Below are 27,346 nucleotides of genomic sequence, written 5' to 3'. Positions count from 1 at the left end.
AGAGTGATTATAGGACGGTAATCTAATAGAGAGTGAGAGTGATTATAGGATGGTAATCTAATAGAGAGAGGGAGTGATTATCGGACGGTAATCTAATAGAGAGTGAGAGTGATTATAGGACGGTAATCTAATAGAGAGAGAGTGTGATTATAGGACGGTAATCTAATAGAGAGAGAGAGTGATTATAGGATGGTAATCTAATAGAGAGAGAGAGTGATTATAGGACGGTAATCTAATAGAGAGTGAGAGTGATTATAGGACGGTAATCTAATAGAGAGAGAGTGTGATTATAGGATGGTAATCTAATAGAGAGTGAGAGTGATTATAGGACGGTAATCTAATAGAGAGAGAGAGTGATTTTCGGATGGTAATCTAATAGAGAGTGAGAGTGATTATATGACGGGAATCTAATAGAGAGAGAGAGTGATTATAGGATGGTAATCTAATAGAGAGTGAGAGTGATTATAGGATGGTAATCTAATAGAGAGAGAGAGTGATTATCGGACGGTAATCTAATAGAGAGTGAGAGTGATTATAGGACGGTAATCGAATAGCGAGAGAGTGATTATAGGACGGTAATCTAATAGAGAGTGAGAGTGATTATAGGATGGTAATCTAATAGAGAGAGGGAGTGATTATAGGACGGTAATCTAATAGAGAGTGAGAGTGATTATAGGACGGTAATCTAATAGAGAGTGAGAGTGATTATAGGACGGTAATCTAATAGAGAGTGAGAGTGATTATAGGACGGTAATCTAATAGAGAGAGGGAGTGATTATAGGACGGTAATCTAATAGAGAGTGAGAGTGATTATAGGACGGTAATCTAATAGAGAGAGAGAGTGATTATCGGACGGTAATTTAATAGAGAGTGAGACTGATTATAGGACGGTAATCGAATAGAGAGTGAGAGTGATTATAGGACGGTAATCTAATAGAGAGTGTGGGTGATTATAGGACGGTAATCTAATAGAGAGAGAGAGTGATTATACGATGGTAAACTAATAGAGAGTGAGAGTGATTATAGGACGGTAATCTAATAGAGAGTGAGAGTGATTATAGGACGGTAATCTAATAGAGAGTGTGGGTGATTATAGGACGGTAATCTAATAGAGAGAGAGAGTGATTATAGGACGGTAATCTAATAGAGAGAGAGAGTGATTATAGGATGGTAATCGAATAGAGAGAGAGAGTGATTATAGGATGGTAATCTAATAGAGAGTGAGAGTGATTATAGGACGGTAATCTAATAGAGAGAGAGAGTGATTATAGGACAGTAATCTTACAGAGAGTGAGAGTGATTATAGGACGGTAATCTAATAGAGAGAGAGAGTGATTATAGGACGGTAATCTCATAGAGAGAGAGAGTGATTATAGGACGGTAATCTAATATAGAGTGTGGGTGATTATAGGACGGTAATCTAAGAGAGAGAGATAGTGATTATAGGATGGTAATCTAATAGAGAGTGAGAGTGATTATAGGACGGTAATCTAATAGAGAGTGAGAGTGATTATAGGACGGTAATCTAATAGAGAGAGAGAGTGATTATAGGATGGTAATCTAATAGAGAGTGAGAGTGATTATAGGACGGTAATCTAATAGAGAGAGAGAGTGATTATAGGATGGTAATCTAATAGAGAGTGAGAGTGATTATAGGATGGTAATCTCATAGAGAGAGAGAGTGATTATAGGACGGTAATCTAATAGAGAGTGAGAGTGATTATAGGACGGTAATCTGATAGAGAGTGTGGGTGATTATAGGACGGTAATCTAATAGAGAGAGAGAGTGATTATAGGACGGTAATCTAATCGAGAGAGAGAGTGATTATAGGATGGTAATCTAATAGAGAGAGAGAGTGATTATAGGACGGTAATCTAATAGAGAGTGAGAGTGATTATAGGACGGTAATCTAATAGAGAGAGAGAGTGATTATAGGATGGTAATCTAATAGAGAGTGAGAGTGATTATAGGACGGTAATCTAATAGAGAGAGAGAGTGATTATAGGATGGTAATCTAATAGAGAGTGAGAGTGATTATAGGATGGTAATCTAATAGAGAGAGAGAGTGATTATAGGACGGTAATCTAATAGAGAGTGAGAGTGATTATAGGACGGTAATCGAATAGCGAGAGAGTGATTATAGGACGGTAATCTAATAGAGAGTGAGAGTGATTATAGGATGGTAATCTCATAGAGAGTGAGAGTGATTATAGGACGGTAATCTAATAGAGAGTGAGAGTGATTATAGGACGGTAATCCAATAGAGAGAGAGAGTGATTATAGGACGGTAATCTAATAGAGAGAGAGAGTGATTATAGGATGGTAATCTAATAGAGAGTGAGAGTGATTATAGGACGGTAATCTAATAGAGAGAGAGAGTGATTATAGGATGGTAATCTAATAGAGAGTGAGAGTGATTATAGGATGGTAATCTAATAGAGAGAGAGATTGATTATAGGACGGTAATCTAATAGAGAGAGAGAGTGATTATAGGACGGTAATCTAATAGAGAGAGAGAGTGATTATAGGACGGTAATCTAATAGAGAGAGAGAGTGATTATAGGACAGTAATCTAATAGAGAGTGAGAGTGATTATAGGACGGTAATCTAATAGAGAGAGAGAGTGATTATAGGACGGTAATCTAATAGAGAGAGAGAGTGATTATAGGACGGTAATCTAATAGAGAGTGAGAGTGATTATAGGACGGTAATCTAATAGAGAGTGTGGGTGATTATAGGACGGTAATCTAATCGAGAGAGAGAGTGATTATAGGACGGTAATCTAATAGAGAGAGAGAGTGATTATAGGATGGTAATCTAATAGAGAGAGAGAGTGATTATAGGACGGTAATCTAATAGAGAGAGAGAGTGATTATAGGATGGTAATCTAATAGAGAGAGAGAGTGATTATAGGATGGTAATCTAATAGAGAGAGAGAGTGATTATAGGATGGTAATCTAATAGAGAGTGAGAGTGATTATAGGATGGTAATCTAATAGAGAGTGAGAGTGATTATAGGACGGTAATCTAATAGAGAGAGAGAGTGATTATAGGATGGTAATCTAATAGAGAGTGAGAGTGATTATAGGACGGTAATCTAATAGAGAGTGAGAGTGATTATAGGACGGTAATCTAATAGAGAGAGAGAGTGATTATAGGATGGTAATCTAATAGAGAGTGAGAGTGATTATAGGACGGTAATCTAATAGAGAGAGAGAGTGATTATAGGATGGTAATCTAATAGAGAGTGAGAGTGATTATAGGATGGTAATCTAATAGAGAGAGAGAGTGATTATAGGATGGTAATCTAATAGAGAGTGAGAGTGATTATAGGATGGTAATCTAATAGAGAGAGTGATTATAGGACGGTAATCTGATAGAGAGTGTGGGTGATTATAGGACGGTAATCTAATAGAGAGAGAGAGTGATTATAGGACGGTAATCTAATAGAGAGAGAGAGTGATTATAGGACGGTAATCTAATAGAGAGAGAGTGATTATAGGACGGTAATCTAATCGAGAGAGAGAGAGTGATTATAGGACGGTAATCTAATAGAGAGAGAGTGATTATAGGACGGTAATCTCATGGAGAGAGAGAGTGATTATAGGATGGTAATCTAATAGAGAGAGAGAGTGATTATAGTATGGTAATCTAATAGAGAGAGAGAGTGATTATAGGATGGTAATCTAATAGAGAGTGAGAGTGATTATAGGATGGTAATCTAATAGAGAGTGAGAGTGATTATAGGACGGTAATCTAATAGAGAGAGAGTGTGATTTTCGGATGGTAATCTAATAGAGAGTGAGAGTGATTATAGGACGGTAATCTAATAGAGAGAGAGAGTGATTTTCGGATGGTAATCTAATAGAGAGTGAGAGTGATTATAGGACGGTAATCTAACAGAGAGAGAGAGTGATTATAGGATGGTAATCTAATAGAGAGTGAGAGTGATTATAGGATGGTAATCTAATAGAGAGAGAGAGTGATTATAGGACGGTAATCTAATAGAGAGTGAGAGTGATTATAGGACGGTAATCGAATAGCGAGAGAGTGATTATAGGACGGTAATCTAATAGAGAGTGAGAGTGATTATAGGACGGTAATCTAATAGAGAGAGAGAGTGATTATAGGACGGTAATCTAATAGAGAGAGAGAGTGATTATAGGATGGTAATCTAATAGAGAGTGAGAGTGATTATAGGACGGTAATCTAATAGAGAGTGAGAGTGATTATAGGACGGTAATCTAATAGAGAGAGAGAGTGATTATAGGATGGTAATCTAATAGAGAGTGAGAGTGATTATAGGACGGTAATCTAATAGAGAGAGAGAGTGATTATAGGATGGTAATCTAATAGAGAGAGAGAGTGATTATAGGACGGTAATCTAATAGAGAGTGAGAGTGATTATAGGACGGTAATCTAATAGAGAGAGAGTGTGATTATAGGATGGTAATCTAATAGAGAGTGAGAGTGATTATAGGACGGTAATCTAATAGAGAGTGAGAGTGATTATAGGACGGTAATCTAATAGAGAGTGAGAGTGATTATAGGACGGTAATCTAATAGAGAGTGTGGGTGATTATAGGACGGTAATCTAATAGAGAGAGAGAGTGATTATAGGATGGTAATCTAATAGAGAGTGAGAGTGATTATAGGACGGTAATCTAATAGAGAGTGAGAGTGATTATAGGACGGTAATCTAATAGAGAGTGTGGGTGATTATAGGACGGTAATCTAATAGAGAGAGAGAGTGATTATAGGATGGTAATCTAATAGAGAGTGAGAGTGATTATAGGATGGTAATCTAATAGAGAGAGAGAGTGATTATAGGACGGTAATCTAATAGAGAGAGAGAGTGATTATAGGACGGTAATCTAATAGAGAGAGAGAGTGATTATAGGACGGTCATCTAATAGAGAGAGAGTGATTATAGGACGGTAATCTAATAGAGAGAGAGAGTGATTATAGGACGGTAATCTAATAGAGAGAGAGAGTGATTTTCGGACGGTAATCTAATAGAGAGTGTGGGTGATTATAGGACGGTAATCTAATCGAGAGAGAGAGTGATTATAGGACGGTAATCTAATAGAGAGAGAGAGTGATTATAGGATGGTAATCTAATAGAGAGAGAGAGTGATTATAGGACGGTAATCTAATAGAGAGAGAGAGTGATTATAGGATGGTAATCTAATAGAGAGAGAGAGTGATTATAGGATGGTAATCTAATAGAGAGAGAGAGTGATTATAGGATGGTAATCTAATAGAGAGTGAGAGTGATTATAGGATGGTAATCTAATAGAGAGTGAGAGTGATTATAGGACGGTAATCTAATAGAGAGAGAGAGTGATTATAGGATGGTAATCTAATAGAGAGTGAGAGTGATTATAGGACGGTCATCTAATAGAGAGTGAGAGTGATTATAGGACGGTAATCTAATAGAGAGAGAGAGTGATTATAGGATGGTAATCTAATAGAGAGTGAGAGTGATTATAGGACGGTAATCTAATAGAGAGAGAGAGTGATTATAGGATGGTAATCTAATAGAGAGTGAGAGTGATTATAGGATGGTAATCTAATAGAGAGAGAGAGTGATTATAGGATGGTAATCTAATAGAGAGTGAGAGTGATTATAGGATGGTAATCTAATAGAGAGAGTGATTATAGGACGGTAATCTGATAGAGAGTGTGGGTGATTATAGGACGGTAATCTAATAGAGAGAGAGAGTGATTATAGGACGGTAATCTAATAGAGAGAGAGTGATTATAGGACGGTAATCTAATAGAGAGTGAGAGTGATTATAGGACGGTAATCTAATAGAGAGAGAGAGTGATTATAGGACAGTAATCTGATAGAGAGTGAGAGTGATTATAGGACGGTAATCTAATCGAGAGAGAGAGAGTGATTATAGGACGGTAATCTAATAGAGAGAGAGTGATTATAGGACGGTAATCTCATGGAGAGAGAGAGTGATTATAGGATGGTAATCTAATAGAGAGAGAGAGTGATTATAGTATGGTAATCTAATAGAGAGAGAGAGTGATTATAGGATGGTAATCTAATAGAGAGTGAGAGTGATTATAGGATGGTAATCTAATAGAGAGTGAGAGTGATTATAGGATGGTAATCTAATAGAGAGTGAGAGTGATTATAGGATGGTAATCTAATAGAGAGTGAGAGTGATTATAGGACGGTAATCTAATAGAGAGAGAGAGTGATTATAGGACGGTAATCTAATAGAGAGAGAGGGTGATTATAGGATGGTAATCTAATAGAGAGTGAGAGTGATTATAGGACGGTAATCTAATAGAGAGTGAGAGTGATTATAGGAGGGTAATCTAATAGAGAGAGAGGGTGATTATAGGATGGTAATCTAATAGAGAGAGAGAGTGATTATAGGACGGTAATCTAATAGAGAGTGAGAGTGATTATAGGACGGTAATCTAATAGAGAGAGAGAGTGATTATAGGATGGTAATCTAATAGAGAGTGAGAGTGATTATAGGACGGTAATCTAATAGAGAGAGAGAGTGATTATAGGATGGTAATCTAATAGAGAGAGAGAGTGATTATAGGACGGTAATCTAATAGAGAGTGAGAGTGATTATAGGACGGTAATCTAATAGAGAGAGAGTGTGATTATAGGATGGTAATCTAATAGAGAGTGAGAGTGATTATAGGACGGTAATCTAATAGAGAGAGAGAGTGATTTTCGGATGGTAATCTAATAGAGAGTGAGAGTGATTGTAGGACGGTAATCTAACAGAGAGAGAGAGTGATTATAGGATGGTAATCTAATAGAGAGTGAGAGTGATTATAGGATGGTAATCTAATAGAGAGAGAGAGTGATTATAGGACGGTAATCTAATAGAGAGTGAGAGTGATTATAGGACGGTAATCGAATAGCGAGAGAGTGATTATAGGACGGTAATCTAATAGAGAGTGAGAGTGATTATAGGACGGTAATCTAATAGAGAGAGAGAGTGATTATAGGACGGTAATCTAATAGAGAGAGAGAGTGATTATAGGATGGTAATCTAATAGAGAGTGAGAGTGATTATAGGACGGTAATCTAATAGAGAGTGAGAGTGATTATAGGACGGTAATCTAATAGAGAGAGAGAGTGATTATAGGATGGTAATCTAATAGAGAGTGAGAGTGATTATAGGACGGTAATCTAATAGAGAGAGAGAGTGATTATAGGATGGTAATCTAATAGAGAGAGAGAGTGATTATAGGACGGTAATCTAATAGAGAGTGAGAGTGATTATAGGACGGTAATCTAATAGAGAGAGAGTGTGATTATAGCATGGTAATCTAATAGAGAGTGAGAGTGATTATAGGACGGTAATCTAATAGAGAGTGAGAGTGATTATAGGACGGTAATCTAATAGAGAGAGAGAGTGATTATAGGACGGTAATCTAATAGAGAGAGAGAGTGATTATAGGACGGTAATCTAATAGAGAGTGAGAGTGATTATAGGACGGTAATCTAATAGAGAGTGTGGGTGATTATAGGACGGTAATCTAATCGAGAGAGAGAGTGATTATAGGACGGTAATCTAATAGAGAGAGAGAGTGATTATAGGATGGTAATCTAATAGAGAGAGAGAGTGATTATAGGACGGTAATCTAATAGAGAGAGAGAGTGATTATAGGATGGTAATCTAATAGAGAGAGAGAGTGATTATAGGATGGTAATCTAATAGAGAGAGAGAGTGATTATAGGATGGTAATCTAATAGAGAGTGAGAGTGATTATAGGATGGTAATCTAATAGAGAGTGAGAGTGATTATAGGACGGTAATCTAATAGAGAGAGAGAGTGATTATAGGATGGTAATCTAATAGAGAGTGAGAGTGATTATAGGACGGTAATCTAATAGAGAGTGAGAGTGATTATAGGACGGTAATCTAATAGAGAGAGAGAGTGATTATAGGATGGTAATCTAATAGAGAGTGAGAGTGATTATAGGACGGTAATCTAATAGAGAGAGAGAGTGATTATAGGATGGTAATCTAATAGAGAGTGAGAGTGATTATAGGATGGTAATCTAATAGAGAGAGAGAGTGATTATAGGATGGTAATCTAATAGAGAGTGAGAGTGATTATAGGATGGTAATCTAATAGAGAGAGTGATTATAGGACGGTAATCTGATAGAGAGTGTGGGTGATTATAGGACGGTAATCTAATAGAGAGAGAGAGTGATTATAGGACGGTAATCTAATAGAGAGAGAGAGTGATTATAGGACGGTAATCTAATAGAGAGAGAGTGATTATAGGACGGTAATCTAATCGAGAGAGAGAGAGTGATTATAGGACGGTAATCTAATAGAGAGAGAGTGATTATAGGACGGTAATCTCATGGAGAGAGAGAGTGATTATAGGATGGTAATCTAATAGAGAGAGAGAGTGATTATAGTATGGTAATCTAATAGAGAGAGAGAGTGATTATAGGATGGTAATCTAATAGAGAGTGAGAGTGATTATAGGATGGTAATCTAATAGAGAGTGAGAGTGATTATAGGACGGTAATCTAATAGAGAGAGAGTGTGATTTTCGGATGGTAATCTAATAGAGAGTGAGAGTGATTATAGGACGGTAATCTAATAGAGAGAGAGAGTGATTTTCGGATGGTAATCTAATAGAGAGTGAGAGTGATTATAGGACGGTAATCTAACAGAGAGAGAGAGTGATTATAGGATGGTAATCTAATAGAGAGTGAGAGTGATTATAGGATGGTAATCTAATAGAGAGAGAGAGTGATTATAGGACGGTAATCTAATAGAGAGTGAGAGTGATTATAGGACGGTAATCGAATAGCGAGAGAGTGATTATAGGACGGTAATCTAATAGAGAGTGAGAGTGATTATAGGACGGTAATCTAATAGAGAGAGAGAGTGATTATAGGACGGTAATCTAATAGAGAGAGAGAGTGATTATAGGATGGTAATCTAATAGAGAGTGAGAGTGATTATAGGACGGTAATCTAATAGAGAGTGAGAGTGATTATAGGACGGTAATCTAATAGAGAGAGAGAGTGATTATAGGATGGTAATCTAATAGAGAGTGAGAGTGATTATAGGACGGTAATCTAATAGAGAGAGAGAGTGATTATAGGATGGTAATCTAATAGAGAGAGAGAGTGATTATAGGACGGTAATCTAATAGAGAGTGAGAGTGATTATAGGACGGTAATCTAATAGAGAGAGAGTGTGATTATAGGATGGTAATCTAATAGAGAGTGAGAGTGATTATAGGACGGTAATCTAATAGAGAGTGAGAGTGATTATAGGACGGTAATCTAATAGAGAGTGAGAGTGATTATAGGACGGTAATCTAATAGAGAGTGTGGGTGATTATAGGACGGTAATCTAATAGAGAGAGAGAGTGATTATAGGATGGTAATCTAATAGAGAGTGAGAGTGATTATAGGACGGTAATCTAATAGAGAGTGAGAGTGATTATAGGACGGTAATCTAATAGAGAGTGTGGGTGATTATAGGACGGTAATCTAATAGAGAGAGAGAGTGATTATAGGATGGTAATCTAATAGAGAGTGAGAGTGATTATAGGATGGTAATCTAATAGAGAGAGAGAGTGATTATAGGACGGTAATCTAATAGAGAGAGAGAGTGATTATAGGACGGTAATCTAATAGAGAGAGAGAGTGATTATAGGACGGTCATCTAATAGAGAGAGAGTGATTATAGGACAGTAATCTAATAGAGAGTGAGAGTGATTATAGGACGGTAATCTAATAGAGAGAGAGAGTGATTATAGGACGGTAATCTAATAGAGAGAGAGAGTGATTATAGGACGGTAATCTAATAGAGAGTGTGGGTGATTATAGGACGGTAATCTAATCGAGAGAGAGAGTGATTATAGGACGGTAATCTAATAGAGAGAGAGAGTGATTATAGGATGGTAATCTAATAGAGAGAGAGAGTGATTATAGGACGGTAATCTAATAGAGAGAGAGAGTGATTATAGGATGGTAATCTAATAGAGAGAGAGAGTGATTATAGGATGGTAATCTAATAGAGAGAGAGAGTGATTATAGGATGGTAATCTAATAGAGAGTGAGAGTGATTATAGGATGGTAATCTAATAGAGAGTGAGAGTGATTATAGGACGGTAATCTAATAGAGAGAGAGAGTGATTATAGGATGGTAATCTAATAGAGAGTGAGAGTGATTATAGGACGGTCATCTAATAGAGAGTGAGAGTGATTATAGGACGGTAATCTAATAGAGAGAGAGAGTGATTATAGGATGGTAATCTAATAGAGAGTGAGAGTGATTATAGGACGGTAATCTAATAGAGAGAGAGAGTGATTATAGGATGGTAATCTAATAGAGAGTGAGAGTGATTATAGGATGGTAATCTAATAGAGAGAGAGAGTGATTATAGGATGGTAATCTAATAGAGAGTGAGAGTGATTATAGGATGGTAATCTAATAGAGAGAGTGATTATAGGACGGTAATCTGATAGAGAGTGTGGGTGATTATAGGACGTTAATCTAATAGAGAGAGAGAGTGATTATAGGACGGTAATCTAATAGAGAGAGAGTGATTATAGGACGGTAATCTAATAGAGAGTGAGAGTGATTATAGGACGGTAATCTAATAGAGAGAGAGAGTGATTATAGGACAGTAATCTGATAGAGAGTGAGAGTGATTATAGGACGGTAATCTAATCGAGAGAGAGAGAGTGATTATAGGACGGTAATCTAATAGAGAGAGAGTGATTATAGGACGGTAATCTCATGGAGAGAGAGAGTGATTATAGGATGGTAATCTAATAGAGAGAGAGAGTGATTATAGTATGGTAATCTAATAGAGAGAGAGAGTGATTATAGGATGGTAATCTAATAGAGAGTGAGAGTGATTATAGGATGGTAATCTAATAGAGAGTGAGAGTGATTATAGGATGGTAATCTAATAGAGAGTGAGAGTGATTATAGGATGGTAATCTAATAGAGAGTGAGAGTGATTATAGGACGGTAATCTAATAGAGAGAGAGAGTGATTATAGGATGGTAATCTAATAGAGAGAGAGAGTGATTATAGGACGGTAATCTAATAGAGAGTGAGAGTGATTATAGGACGGTAATCTAATAGAGAGAGAGAGTGATTATAGGATGGTAATCTAATAGAGAGTGAGAGTGATTATAGGACGGTAATCTAATAGAGAGAGAGAGTGATTATAGGATGGTAATCTAATAGAGAGAGAGAGTGATTATAGGACGGTAATCTAATAGAGAGTGAGAGTGATTATAGGACGGTAATCTAATAGAGAGAGAGTGTGATTATAGGATGGTAATCTAATAGAGAGTGAGAGTGATTATAGGACGGTAATCTAATAGAGAGAGAGAGTGATTTTCGGATGGTAATCTAATAGAGAGTGAGAGTGATTGTAGGACGGTAATCTAACAGAGAGAGAGAGTGATTATAGGATGGTAATCTAATAGAGAGTGAGAGTGATTATAGGACGGTAATCTAATAGAGAGTGAGAGTGATTATAGGAGGGTAATCTAATAGAGAGAGAGGGTGATTATAGGATGGTAATCTAATAGAGAGAGAGAGTGATTATAGGACGGTAATCTAATAGAGAGTGAGAGTGATTATAGGACGGTAATCTAATAGAGAGTGAGAGTGATTATAGGAGGGTAATCTAATAGAGAGAGAGGGTGATTATAGGATGGTAATCTAATAGAGAGAGAGAGTGATTATAGGACGGTAATCTAATAGAGAGTGAGAGTGATTATAGGACGGTAATCTAATAGAGAGAGAGAGTGATTATAGGATGGTAATCTAATAGAGAGTGAGAGTGATTATAGGACGGTAATCTAATAGAGAGAGAGAGTGATTATAGGATGGTAATCTAATAGAGAGAGAGAGTGATTATAGGACGGTAATCTAATAGAGAGTGAGAGTGATTATAGGACGGTAATCTAATAGAGAGAGAGTGTGATTATAGGATGGTAATCTAATAGAGAGTGAGAGTGATTATAGGACGGTAATCTAATAGAGAGAGAGAGTGATTTTCGGATGGTAATCTAATAGAGAGTGAGAGTGATTGTAGGACGGTAATCTAACAGAGAGAGAGAGTGATTATAGGATGGTAATCTAATAGAGAGTGAGAGTGATTATAGGATGGTAATCTAATAGAGAGAGAGAGTGATTATAGGACGGTAATCTAATAGAGAGTGAGAGTGATTATAGGACGGTAATCGAATAGCGAGAGAGTGATTATAGGACGGTAATCTAATAGAGAGTGAGAGTGATTATAGGACGGTAATCTAATAGAGAGAGAGAGTGATTATAGGACGGTAATCTAATAGAGAGAGAGAGTGATTATAGGATGGTAATCTAATAGAGAGTGAGAGTGATTATAGGACGGTAATCTAATAGAGAGTGAGAGTGATTATAGGACGGTAATCTAATAGAGAGAGAGAGTGATTATAGGATGGTAATCTAATAGAGAGTGAGAGTGATTATAGGACGGTAATCTAATAGAGAGAGAGAGTGATTATAGGATGGTAATCTAATAGAGAGAGAGAGTGATTATAGGACGGTAATCTAATAGAGAGTGAGAGTGATTATAGGACGGTAATCTAATAGAGAGAGAGTGTGATTATAGCATGGTAATCTAATAGAGAGTGAGAGTGATTATAGGACGGTAATCTAATAGAGAGTGAGAGTGATTATAGGACGGTAATCTAATAGAGAGTGAGAGTGATTATAGGACGGTAATCTAATAGAGAGTGTGGGTGATTATAGGACGGTAATCTAATAGAGAGAGAGAGTGATTATAGGATGGTAATCTAATAGAGAGTGAGAGTGATTATAGGACGGTAATCTAATAGAGAGTGAGAGTGATTATAGGACGGTAATCTAATAGAGAGTGTGGGTGATTATAGGACGGTAATCTAATAGAGAGAGAGAGTGATTATAGGATGGTAATCTAATAGAGAGTGAGAGTGATTATAGGACGGTAATCTAATAGAGAGTGAGAGTGATTATAGGACGGTAATCTAATAGAGAGAGAGAGTGATTATAGGATGGTAATCCAATAGAGAGTGAGAGTGATTATAGGACGGTAATCTAATAGAGAGAGAGAGTGATTATAGGATGGTAATCTAATAGAGAGTGAGAGTGATTATAGGATGGTAATCTCATAGAGAGAGAGAGTGATTATAGGACGGTAATCTAATAGAGAGTGAGAGTGATTATAGGACGGTAATCTGATAGAGAGTGTGGGTGATTATAGGACGGTAATCTAATAGAGAGAGAGAGTGATTATAGGACGGTAATCTAATCGAGAGAGAGAGTGATTATAGGACGGTAATCTAATAGAGAGTGAGAGTGATTATAGGACGGTAATCTAATAGAGAGAGAGAGTGATTATAGGACAGTAATCTGATAGAGAGTGATTATAGGACGGTAATCTAATCGAGAGAGAGAGAGTGATTATAGGACGGTAATCTAATAGAGAGAGAGAGTGATTATAGGATGGTAATCTAATAGAGAGAGAGAGTGATTATAGGACGGTAATCTAATAGAGAGAGAGAGTGATTATAGGACGGTAATCTAATAGAGAGTGAGAGTGATTATAGGACGGTAATCGAATAGCGAGAGAGTGATTATAGGACGGTAATCTAATAGAGAGTGAGAGTGATTATAGGATGGTAATCTAATAGAGAGAGGGAGTGATTATAGGACGGTAATCTAATAGAGAGTGAGAGTGATTATAGGACGGTAATCTAATAGAGAGTGAGAGTGATTATAGGACGGTAATCTAATAGAGAGTGAGAGTGATTATAGGACGGTAATCTAATAGAGAGAGAGAGTGATTATAGGACGGTAATTTAATAGAGAGTGAGAGTGATTATAGGACGGTAATCTAATAGAGAGTGAGAGTGATTATAGGACGGTAATCTAATAGAGAGTGTGGGTGATTATAGGACGGTAATCTAATAGAGAGAGAGAGTGATTATAGGATGGTAATCTAATAGAGAGAGAGAGTGATTATAGGATGGTAATCTAATAGAGAGTGAGAGTGATTATAGGACGGTAATCTAATAGAGAGAGAGAGTGATTATAGGACGGTAATCTAATAGAGAGTGAGAGTGATTATAGGACGGTAATCTAATAGAGAGAGAGAGTGATTATAGGATGGTAATCTAATAGAGAGAGAGAGTGATTATAGGACGGTAATCTAATAGAGATTGATTATAGGACGGTAATCTAATCGAGAGAGAGAGTGATTATAGGACGGTAATCTAATAGAGAGAGAGAGTGATTATAGGATGGTAATCTAATAGAGAGTGAGAGTGATTATAGGATGGTAATCTAATAGAGAGAGAGAGTGATTATAGGATGGTAATCTAATAGAGAGTGAGAGTGATTATAGGATGGTAATCTAATAGAGAGAGAGAGTGATTATAGGACGGTAATCTAATAGAGAGTGAGAGTGATTATAGGACGGTAATCGAATAGCGAGAGAGTGATTATAGGACGGTAATCTAATAGAGAGTGAGAGTGATTATAGGATGGTAATCTCATAGAGAGTGAGAGTGATTGTGGGACGGTAATCTAATAGAGAGTGAGAGTGATTATAGGACGGTAATCTAATAGAGAGAGTGAGTGATTATAGGACGGTAATCTAATAGAGAGAGAGAGTGATTATAGGACGGTAATCTAATAGAGATTGATTATAGGACGGTAATCTGATAGAGAGAGAGAGTGATTATAGGACGGTAATCTAATAGAGAGAGAGAGTGATTATCGGACGGTAATCTAACAGAGAGTGGGAGTGATCATAGGACGGTAATCTAATAGAGAGAGTGATTATAGGACGGTAATCTAATAGAGAGTGAGAGTGATTATAGGATGGTAATCTAATAGAGAGTGAGAGTGATTATAGGATGGTAATCTAATAGAGAGTGAGAGTGATTATAGGATGGTCATCTAATAGAGAATGAGAGTGATTTTTGGATGGTAATCTAATAGAGAGTGTGGGTGATTATAGGATGGTAATCTAATAGAGAGTGAGAGTGATTATAGGATGGTAATCTAATAGAGAGTGAGAGTGATTATCGGACGGTAATCTAATCGAGAGTGAGTGATTATAGGACGGTAATCTAATAGAGAGTGAGAGTGATTATAGGATGGTAATCTAATAGAGAGAGAGAGTGATTATCGGACGGTAATCTCATAGAGAGAGAGAGTGATTATAGGACGGTAATCTAATAGAGAGTGTGAGTGATTATAGGACGGTAATCTGATAGAGAGTGAGAGTGAAATCATAATTTATGAGACTGTCGTCCATGCCCTGTGACCAATGCCACGCTGTATTTCATCGTGTAATGTGCAGAATGAGGTTGTTTTGTTGAATTGTTTCCCTGTTTTTGGTCTCGTGGTTGCTGGTTTGCAGTCCCATGACTTGTCACTTGTCTGGTTTTGAATCAGATTTGCTTTTGCGCGCTTAAGTTGAATATTCGAGGCTGAATGATTTAATTTTAAGTAAGAACTCTGCTTTTGTTTTTTTCCTATTGCTTCTGCATGAAACAACACGGAGACATTCAGGTTCACAATCAGTTTCCAGCATCGGGTAGGATAAATTCAGAGCTTTGTACAATCTCTGCCCATCTCTGCTCTGTTCACCGAGCAAATTTGAAGTTTGCAATCGCTGCCCATCCTCCCCGTGTCTCCCACGTTATTGATGTATGAGGGTGTTTGTTGTTTTCATATCCTGATGCTCTTTCCGTGGACAACAGTGTGAAGTAGTGTAAGGATTCGCAGGCAGATTAACAGTCTGACAGGCCGTGACGTGACCACTCCTTTCAGGGCCCGAACCATCTTTATACCGGTCTATAGTGTTAGTTAAAGAGTTAGTCCTATACAGTGGGAGGGTTTTATGAAAGAGTCGGATTTATGCAGCACCTTTCATGACCTCAGGACGTCCCAGTGTGCTTAAAAGCCAATGAAATATTGTTGAAGTGTAGTCATTGTTGTAATGTAGGAAACGCTGCAGAAAAAGTGAATCTTTGGTACGTTGAGCTAACACCAACTTGCATTTATATAGCACCTTTAACTTTGTAAAACTTCCCAAGAAGCTTCAGGGGAGCGATTATCAAACAAAATTTGACACCGAGCCACATAAGGAGATATTAGGACAGGCGACCAAAATCTTGGTCAAAGAAGTAGGTTTTAAGGAGCATCTTAAAGGATGAGAGAGAGGCGGAGAGGTTTAGGGAGGGAATTCCAGAGCTTAGGGCCCAGGCAGCTGAAGGCACGGCCGCCAATTGGGGACCGATGAAAATCGGGGATGTGCAAGAGGCCAGAAATAGAGGAGCGCAGAGATCTCAAAGGGTTGTAGGACTGGAAGAGGTTACAGAGATAGGGAGGGGCGAGGCCACGAGGGATTTGAACACAAGGATGAGAATTTTAAAATCAAGGCATTGCTGAACTGGGAGCCAATGTAGGTCAGTGAGCAAAGGGATAATGGGTGAAGGGGACTTGGTGCAAGTTCGGATACAGGCAGCAGAGTTTTCGATGACCTCAAGTTTATGGAGAGTGGAAGGTTGGAGGCTGGCCAGGAGAGCATTGGAATATTACATAGAATGTGCAGCACAGGAACGGGCCATTCGGCCCAACAGATCTGTGCCAGTGTTTATGCTTCACACGAGCCTCCTTCCTCCCTAATTCATCAAACCTATATTCTCTATTCTTTTCTCCCTCATTTGTTTATCTAGCGGCATCTTAAATGTATCTATACTATTCACCTCAACCACTCCATATGGTAGTGAGTTCCACATTCTCACCACTCTCTGGGTAAAGAAGTTTCTCCTGAATCCCCTATTGGATTTATTAATGACTATCTTATATTTATGGTCCCTAGTTCTGGTCTCCCCCACAAGTGGAAACATTTTCTCTACGTCTATCCTATTAAACCCTTTCATAATTTTAAAGACCTCTATCAGGTCACCCTTCAGCCTTCTCTTTTCTAGAGAAAAGAGCCCCAGCCTGTTCAAACTTTCCTGATAGATATAACCTCTCAGTTCTGGTATCATCCTTGTGAATCTTTTTTTACTCGTCGTGTCTAGAGGAATGGATGAGGGTTTCAACAGCAGATGAGCTGAGGCAGGGGCGGAGACGGGCGATGTTACGGAGGTGGAAGTAGGCGGTCTTGGTGATGGAGCGGATATGGGGTCAGAAGCTCATCTCAGGGTCAAATAGGAGGCCGAGGTTACGAACGGTCGGGTTCAATCTCAGTCAGTGGCCAGGGAGAGGGACGGAGTCGGTGGGTAGGGAACGGAGTTTGTGGCAGGGATCAAAGATAGTGGCTTCGGTCTTCCCAGTGTTTAGTTGGAGGGAATTTCTGCTCATCCAGCATTGGATGTCAGACAAGCAGCGTTACAAATCAGAGGGAGTGGAGGGGTTGAGAGAGGTGGTGGTGAGGTAGAGCTGGGTGTCGTCAGTGTACATGTGGAACCTGATGTGTTTTCGGATGATGTCACCGATGGGCAGCATGTAGATGAGAAATAGGAGGGGATCAAGGATAGATCCTTGGGGGACTCCAGAGGTAATGGTGCGGGAGTGGGAAGAGAAGCCATTACAGGAGATCCTCTGGCTACGACTGGATACAAAGGGAACCAGGCGAACATAGTCCTGCCCAACTGGACGACAGAGGAGCGGCATTGGAGGAGGATGGTGTGGTCAACAGTGTCAAAGGCTGCAGACAGGTCGAGAAGGATGAGGAGGGATAGTTCACCACAGTCACAGTCACACAGGATGTCATTTGTGACTTTGATAAGGGCCGTTTCAGTACTATGGCAGGGGTGGAAATCTGATTGGAGGGATTCAAACATGGAGATGCGGGAAAGATGGACACGGATTTGGGAGGCGACAAAACGTTCAAAGACTTTGGAGAGGAAAAGGAGGTTGGAGATGGAGATACAAACCAGGAGTAACAGTCATGGAAGGGAGGTGATGTAATGGCCTTTAGCTGAGCCTTAAAAAGCTAAACCATTACAAGGAAGTGAGGGAGATCGAGGATTGGCCACACTCTAACTTGAGCTCAGCAACTGTATTGTGAGTCCTCCACCGGTCCTCGTATCACTGTGTGTGTCATCTGTGGGCATCGGCCCCATAATAACATCTGTAAAACGGAGACTCTGTGTTTAGAGCCAGAATTCCTGGCACTCCAGCTGGTTTCTCTAATCGTATTAATCACCACGTCCTACTCATCCATCCCTCATTTCAATCTCACTGCTGGTTGGCCACAATAAACGCAGCGATTACTGCATCTCCCTTCTCCAATTATACACCCCCAACCCAGCTCAGTATATGATAGGTCAGCGTGATACAAAAGAGCTATTGGATAGGTGGAGTATTGTACAGTACAACAATAAAAGCAACGGTCAGGTTGGCTTTTACTGCTCAAACAATAAGCTCATTCGCTCCTCCTCCCCTGAACTCATTGACTCCTTTCTGGGATATGTATCCATGAGCAACAAGCACCCCCAGCTCCTCAATCACAACCCTATTCTTCATGTGTGAGAGCCGGCAGATTAAAAAGCTATAATTAATGAGCCTTGTCTGGCTTAGCTGTAAATAAAGTTGGGTAAAATCTACGTTTGATAGCTCCTCAATGGGCCTGTGGAAAATGGTATTATATTGAGTCATACGGAAAGAACCCAGGTTAGATTCCTGGTCTGTGCTCCTTGATCTACATTGGCTCCCGGCCTTGCCTTTGGCTGCCTAGGCCCTAAGCTCTGGAATTCCCTCCCTAAACCTCTCCACCTCTCTCTCCTCCTTTAAGATGCTCCTTAAAACCTACCTCTTTGACCAAGCTTTTGGTCACCTGTCCTGATATTTCCTTATGTGGCTCGGTGTCAAATTTTGTTTGATAATCGCTCCTGTGAAGCACTTTGGGATGTTTTACTACGTTAAAGGCGCTATATAAATGCACGTTGTTGTTGTTGTGCTGTGACCAATGATCTCAGTGTCACTGGGTTAGGAGGTCACAAGATTCCAAGTTGTGACTATTACATGAGTTAAGTGATATCATTGGGGCCTTGGCACCTTTGGGCTCAGGATGGGGCTACATCCAGAGTTCCCACTCCGCACATAATGACCCTTGCTGGAAAGTCTGGGTGTCAGGTGAGAGCAGGGTTGCAATCAGCCCCTCACGTTCTGACCCTCACTGGAAGTCCCACATGAAGAGTTGACATTGGACAAAGGACCAAAGGTGGTGAGAGCCTGTCCAACGGTACTCCAGTAAGAGGCATCACTTCAGGACAGTGGGAAAGAAGAGGTGAATGGGAAAACAAAACATGGCAGCCATTTGAGTGAGACTAGAACCACCAAAACACAGCAACCTGATCCGACAGTAATTGGACCAGGCCAGGGGTCTTTCTCCCTCAGTTGATTTGTTTAAGCTAAAAGATCCAACAATCATCGCATCGGAGGGAAACCACTGAACCCGACAATACAAGGGAACGGAGTCTCAGCAAAGACATAGTCATTAACCCAAAGCATTTCTCCAATTGTTGCCCCTCATAACCATCAGTCCACCACAGTACTGAAAAAGGAGAGAGAGAGAAAGACAGACTTGAAAGACTTGCATTTATATAGTGCCTTTCACAACCTCACGACGTCCCAAAGTGCTTTACAGCCAATGAAGTGCTTTTTGAGCCACTGTTGTAACGTAGGAAATGCAGCAGCCAATTTGTGCACAGCAAGATCCCACAAAGAGCAATGTGATAACGATCTGTTTTAGTTGGCTGAGGGATAAAGGACACCGGAGAGAACTCCCCTGCTCTTCCAATAGTGTCTTTTACATCCACCTGAGAGGGCAGACGGGGCCTCGGTTTAACGTCTCATCTGAAAGGTCGGAACTTCCAACAGAATGTATTGAGCCTCTGCCAGTCATACAGTTAATGCAACAAAACCCTGAGACTTCCATTATTACAGCCCCAGGTATCGTTTCCCAGCAACTGGTATGTTGTCTGAAAAACAGAAAGTACTGTATAACTGAAACTAGCCGGTGGATTTACACATTATTTCTTGCTGTGCATTATTATTTCCTTGATTACTGCAACAATACAGTTCACGAAAGCCCTTTAGACATTTGATGCCTTCACTGAGGAATGGAATGTACAGAGCGTGTTTGGAACCAAGACAACTATTAAAAATATCTTGGAAGACCCACCCAAAATCAACTTATCAGTGACGTCTGGATGAAAACAGCTCTCAAAACTCAGCTGTCAACTGCCACAGAGAGCGGAAGCTCCATCCACACAGCCCAGGTGAGAATCCCTGATTCGATGGTCAAACACCTTCGTGAGGGAGATCTGATTGTCTGTCAACCAGAGAGACGTGTATGATTCTATCTTAAAGGGGAAGGGGGAGGTGAAGCTAAACTAATCAAGTATTCACACTCACCAAAACAAAATTGAGATAGTTTGTGACTGAAGTGTGTTCGCTAGAAAATGCATTTTTGATTTGAATGTGAACATTGTACAGCATACAGCCTGAACTGGATATTAAAGGTCATAAGTAAAGTCCAGATTTCATACTCAATTAGAAGTTTTCTGTTACAAATTAAGGCTGATTTTATTTCTCTCGAAACTTGTCAAAAATAGTAAGCTGTGAAGTATCATAACTTCACAAGGAATTAGCAGATCTGAGCGGTTTTTAAAACAAAAAGACATCAGAATTGGCAGATGCTAATTGGTAAACTAGTAAAAGGTTTGATTTCCTCAGATGGCAACTGGTTAACTATTCACTTAAAATATCTCTGTGTTGTAGAATCAAAGAATCATAGAATGTTAGAAAGGTTACAGCATGGAAGGAGGCCATTCGGCCCATTGAGTCCGTGCCGGCTCTATGCAAGAGCAATCCAGCTAGTCCCACTCCCCCGCCCTTTCCCCTTGGCCCTGCCACTTTTTTTTCCTTTCAAGTATTTATCCAGTTCCCTTTTGAAGGCCATGATTGAATCTGCCTCCACCACCCCCTCGGGCAGTGCATTCCAGATCCTAACCACTCGCTGTGTAAAAAAGTTTTTCCTCATGTCACCTTTGGTTCTTTTGCCAATCCTCTGGTTCTTGACCCTTCCGCCAATGGGAGCAGTTTCTCTCTATCCACTCTGTCTAGACCCTTCATGATTTTGAATACGTCTATCAAATCTCCTCGCAACCGTCTCTGTTCCAAGGAGAACAACCCCAGCTTCTCCAGTCTATCCATGTAACTAAAGTCCCCCATCCCGGGAATCATTCTAGTAAATCTCTTCTGCACTCTCTCTAAGGCCTTCACATTTTTCCTAAAGTGCGGTGCCCAGAACTGGACACAATACTCCAGTTGTGGCCGAACCAGTGTTTTCTAAAAGTTCATCATAACTTCTGCACTCTATGCCACTATTTATAAAGCCCAGGATCCCGTATGCTTTCTTAACCGCTTTCTCAACCTGCCCTGCCAACTTCAACGATTTGTGCACATGTACCCTCAGATCCTGTACCCCTTTTAGAGTTGTGCCCTCTAGTTTATATTGCTTCTCCTCGTTCTTCCTACCGAAATGTATCACTTCGCATTTTTCTGCGTTAAATTTCACCTGCCGTGTGTCTGCCCATTCCACCAGCCTGTCTATATCCTCTTGAAGTCTATCACTATCCTCCTCACTGTTTACTACCATTCCAAGTTTTGTGTCATCTGCAAATTTGGAAATTATGCCCTGTACACCCAAGTGCAAGTTATTAATAATATCAAGAAAAGCAGTGGTCCCAGCACCGACCCTGGGGAACACCACTGTACACCTCCCTCCAGTCTGAAAAACAACCGTTCACCACTACTCTCTGTTTCCTGTCCCTTATCCAATTCTGTATCCATGTTGTTACTGCCCCCTTTATTCCATGGGCCGCAATCTTGATGATAAACCTACCATGCAGCACTTTATCTAACGCCTTTTGAAAATCCATATACACCACATCAACTGCATTACCCTCATCTACCCTCTCTGTTACCTCATCAAAAAACTCTATCGGGTTAGTTAAACACGATTTGCCTTTTTAGAAATCCGTGCTGGCTTTCCCTAATCAATCCACACTCGTCCAAGTGACTGTTAATTCTGTCGCAGATTATCGTTTCTAAAAGTTTCCCCACCACTGAGGTTAAACTGACTGGCCTTTAGTTGCTGGGTTTATCCTTACACCCTTTTTTGAACAAGGGGGTAACATTTGCAATTCTCCAGTCCTCTGGTACCACCCCCCGTATCTCAGGATGTTTGGAAGATTATGGCCAGTACCTCCACAATTTCCACCCTTACCTCCCTCAGCAACCTAGGATCATCCCATCCGGACCGGGTGACTTATCTGCTTTAATTACAGCCAGCCTTTCTAGTACCTCTTTATCAATTTTTAGCCCATCCCTGTATTATAATGCAGTTGTTAACCAGTTTAAGAAAGACTTGCATTTATATTGTGCCTTTCATGACCTTAGGTCAGCCCAAGCACATTGTAGCCAATGAAGTACTTCTAAAGTGTAGTCACTGTTGTAATGTAGGAAACACTGCAGCCAATTTGCGCACAGCAAGATCCCACAAACAGCAATGAGATAAATGACCAGATAATCTGTTTTAGTGACGTTGGATGTGGGATAAATATTGGCCATGATACCAGAACTCCCCAGCTCTTCTTTGAATAGTGCCATGGGGTCGTCTACATCCATCTGAGAGGGCAGACAGGACCTCGGTTTAACATCTCATCTGAAAGACGGCACCTCCGACAGTGCAGCACTCCCTCAGTACTGCACTGGAGTGTCAGCCTAGATTTTGTGCTCAAGTCTCTGGAGAGGGACTTGAATCCACGACCTTCTGACTCAGAGGCGAGAGTGATACCCACTGAGCCACAGTCAGTCATTTATTTTAAATGGATTAACAACCACATTAAAATAGCACACAAAGGAATTTTACCCAACCATGTTAAGTAGCGCACTGCCAGGAGAAATTAAATCCCATCGGTGATCAGGCTGAATCACCACTGCTCCGAGTCAGTTGTATAGATCCTGATTATGAGTGTAATATATTCAATGGCTTACCAGTGAGTATTTAGCTTACATCAGCATTGTTCTAGTTTGTAAATACGGACAATACTTTGTAACCTCCGGTAATACTGCACAGAAAGACTCCACCTCTCGGGGGGCTTTTCCCAGAAGGTTAAGAGGCAGCACAAGAGTTAGTAGAACCATGAGAAGCAAGTCAGGCTGAAAATAACTCCATCAGGGCGGTCTCAACAGAAGCTACAACTGACTTACAATAAGGTCATCAGTCACAGTGAGCCCCGACTGTCACCATTGACCAGAATGGACCAGCTGCATAAATACAAGAGCAGGTCAGAGGCTGGGTATTCTGCGGTGAGTGACTCACCTCCTGACTCCCCAAAGTCTTTCCACCATCTACAAGGCACAAGTCAGGAGTGTGATGGAATGCTCTCCACTTGTCTGGATGGGTGCAGCTCCAACAACACTCATCCAGGACAAAACAGCCCGCTTGATTGGCACCCCTTCCATCACCGTAAACATTCACTCCCTTCATCACCGGCGCACAGTGGTTGCAGTGTGTACCATCCACAGGATGCACTGCAGCAACTCGCCAAGGCTTCTTCAACAGCACCTCCCAAACCCGCGACCTCTCCCACCTAGAAGGACAAGGGCAGCAGGCATATGGGAACAACACCACCTGCACGTTCCCCTCCAAGTCACACACCATCCCGACTTGGAAATATATCGCCGTTCCTTCATTGTCGCTGGGTCAAAATCCTGGAACTCCCTTCCTAACAGCACTGTGGGAGAACCGTCACCACAAGCAAAACCCAAATTATTGACTCGAACTTCTGCTCTGCTGGAATTATCAATCTCAGCAACTTCAGCATTCACCACCGGTGATGGATCTGCTTCTCTCCTATTGGTGGGGTGAGCACATAAGCAGAGTCCCCTGACATCCTGAATAACCTTCAACAACTTGTCAATCAGCTGAATCTGATCAGTCCAGTCGTTCATCTAAACTCCTCGACCTTATACACACTATGGGTATCCTCAACGCTGGATTCCTCAGCAAGATATGAGCCTCCTGAAAGAGAACTTACACCAAAATCACACTCCAAACTAAACTTGCTTGGCACTAAAATCAGCCAATGGGAAAAGTTATTTACTACTTTTTCCCTTCCCTTTCCCTCTTTGACCCTTCCACCTGTGCCAGTGATGTATTTGATGTTATCGTACTTTGTACAGAAGGTTTCTGACTTTGCTTGTCCGTTTGCTCGGGTCTGGTACTGACGATCACGCCTGTTGATCGCATCAAAAATGGCACCTGGTGTCTTCACAGATGGGAAGCATCCTGAAACGACGTCACTTCTGCTCGTAAGCTTTAAACCAACCCTTTGCGTTGTCAAATGCAATTTTATTGAAAAGAAGCAATGACTGAGATCTTTGTGCCCTCCAACGGTCACTCTATTTGGGCCACTGCCAAAGCTGCCTCTTCAGGTTCTCTGAATCCTCCATTCCACTCTGTTGGTATCGTTCGAAGCTCAGCTCAAGCAGAAGCTGTCCACTTTGGATAACTTCTCTCCTCCAAACTCTAATCTCAATGATTTTGGTGAAGGATCTTCTGCTATTATGTTCAACATTAAGTTTCATTCCTGCCAGACTCCTTCCTTCCTTCATTCTCCAGCCTCCAATAAGACCTCTGGTCCCAACAGGACCTTTCCCACTGTCCTCAAGATGTGCACATCTGAACTTAGCCCTGGCCTCGACAGTGTCTGCAATCTCTCTTGTTTGCAGTCCAACTTTCCTTTGCCTTGGAAACCTGCTCATGTTCACCTTTTCCCGAGGGATGCTGGTCCCTTCTAATCTTCCAACTATAACACCCTAACATAGCCCCACTCTCCCGCTCTTTCCCCACAGCCCTGCAAATCTTTCTTTTCAAGTATTTATCCAATTCCTTTTAAAAGTTACTATTGAATCTGCTTCCATCACCCCTCAGGCAGTGCATTCCAGATCATTGCAACTCGCTGTGTAAAACAATGTTTCCTCATCTCTCCTCTGCTTCTTTTGCCAATTACCTTAAATCTGTGTCCTCTGGTTTCCAACTCTTCCTGCCACTGGAAACAGTTTCTCCTTATTTACTCTATGAAAATCCATCATGATTTTGAACACCTCGATTAAATCTCCCCTTAACCTTCTCTGCTCTAAGGAGAACAACCCCAGCTTCACCAGTCTCTCCACATAACTGAAGTCCCTCATCCCTGGTACCATTCTAGTAAATCTTTTCTGCACCCTCTCTAAGGCCTTCACATCCTTCCTAAAGTGTGGTGCCCAGAATTGAACATAATACTCCAGCTGAGGCCTAACCAGCGTTTTAGAAAGGTTTGTACTCTGTGCCTCTATTAATAAAGCCCAGGATCCCATAATTTTTTTAAAACTGCTTTCTCAACTTGTCCTGACACCTTCAAAGATTTGTGTAGATTTACCCCCAGGTCTCTCTGTTCCTGCACCCCCTTTAAAATTGTACCATTTAGTTTATATTGCCTCTCCTCATTCTTCCTACCAAAATGTATCACTTCTCACTTCTGTGTGTTAAATTTCATCTGCCATGTGTCTGCCCATTTCACCAGTCTGTCTACATCCTCCTGAAGTCTGTTACTATCCTTCACATTGTTTACTGCATTTCCGAGTTTTGTGTCATCTGCAAACTTTGAAATTATTCCCTCTGATATATATTAATATATATATCAGAGGGAATATAGACCACTGCTCTTTCTGATATATATTAATGACATCAGAAAGAGCAGTGGTCCTAATACTGACCCCTGGGGAACACCACTGTATACTTCCCTCCAGTCTGAAAAACAGCCGGTCACCACAACTCTCTGCTTTCTGTCCCTTTAATTTACTCGATCAAAAACATAGGAACAAAACTTTGCCAAAAGGCGAAGTGGGTTTGAAGTTGAAATCACAAAAGTTCAGCCACTAACCACACAGCTGCAAAATGCGTGTTTGTGCAAAGATAACCACTGGCTCATCTTTCACACCTTGCACTAGCCTGAGTGTGTACAAGAGTTGTGTGCAGGGGGAGGCTCGTTGTTCAGTGTCCCTGGTTCGAGCACGGTCTCTCACTCTGAGCAATAGTTGCTCACTTTTTGTGATACTTCATATGGGGGAGACCCAGAACCCACTTGTAGATTATTCCCACCGTTAACTCTACTCAATAACTAGCATCACTATCAGACAACCTCAGGCCTGTGACCCACAACACGCAGTAATCTCTTTAACTAACATAACCTCCAGTAGTTCACATTTAACCATTTGGGATATTTTCATTCACTCGCACCATTCCCCACTGCAGTTTGTGACAGTGAGAGGGAGGGGGAGAGGGAGAGGGAGAGGGAGGGGGAGAGGGAGAGGGAGAGGGAGGCGAGCCCTGCAAACTCCCCCTCTCTCCAACCCTTCACCTGCAATGTCGAGGAGTTAATTGCAATGATTTGCAGCAAACTCAAGAGGTTTTTTTCATTGAAACACACACATTTAATAAAAAGATAAAATGTTCAGTACTCACAGAGGAGGCTGCGATTAATGGCAACATCAGCACAACAACCAGGGACAGGAAAACTTTCATATTCTCCCAGTGCGGGCTGTGAACGGGACAAACTCCGCACAGACTCCGCACAGACTGCTCCCGCTCCCGCTCCCGCTCTCAGTCTCAGTCCCGGTCCTGGTGTTGGTGTTGATCCCGGTCCTGTTCCTGTTCCTGCTCCTGTTCCCGGTCCCGGTGTTGATCCTGTTCCCGGTCCCGGTGTTGATCCCGGTGTTGTTCCCGGTCCTGGTGTTGGTGTTGATCCCGGTCCCGTTCCCGATCCTGTTCCCGGTCCCGGTGTTGATCCTGGTGTTGTTCCCGGTCCTGTTCCCGGTCCTGTTCCCGGTGTTGATCCCGGTCCTGTTCCCGGTCCTGTTCCCGGTCCTGTTCCCGGTGTTGATCCCGGTCCTGTTCCCGGTGTTGATCCCGGTCCCGGTGTTGATCCTGGTGTTGTTCCCGGTCCCGGTCCCGGTGTTGATCCCGGTCCTGTTCCCGGTGTTGATCCCGGTCCTGTTCCCGGTGTTGTTCCCGGTCCTGTTCCCGGTGTTGATCCCGGTCCTGTTCCCGGTGTTGATCCCGGTCCTGTTCCCGGTGTTGATCCCGGTCCTGTTCCCGGTCCCGGTGCACTCACCGAGAGCAGGGAGCTCTGCACGGACCCAGTCACTGCCCCCGGTCCCGGTCTCAGTCCATGAACAAACCCACTGTCCTCAGACG

The 27,346-nt window shown here is 40.9% G+C and overlaps 1 protein-coding gene across 1 annotated transcript in view; it reads right to left on the bottom strand.

The window, feature by feature from the left end:
* LOC137326434 (papilin-like) overlaps positions 1–26,757 on the bottom strand; it is a 222,803-nt gene extending 196,046 nt beyond the window's left edge. Inside the window, exon 1 of the mRNA XM_067991522.1 lies at positions 26,615–26,757. Coding sequence (XP_067847623.1) covers positions 26,615–26,674 — 60 coding nt within the window. The 5' untranslated portion in view covers positions 26,675–26,757. The remainder of the gene's footprint in view (positions 1–26,614) is intronic.
* Between the last annotated feature and the right edge of the window lie 589 nt (positions 26,758–27,346).

This window comes from Heptranchias perlo, chromosome 10 (assembly GCF_035084215.1).
Source record: "Heptranchias perlo isolate sHepPer1 chromosome 10, sHepPer1.hap1, whole genome shotgun sequence".
Taxonomy (NCBI): Eukaryota; Metazoa; Chordata; class Chondrichthyes; order Hexanchiformes; family Hexanchidae; genus Heptranchias; species Heptranchias perlo.
Note: the sequence above shows the minus strand (reverse complement) of the source record. Positions and strands in the feature narration are given on the sequence as shown.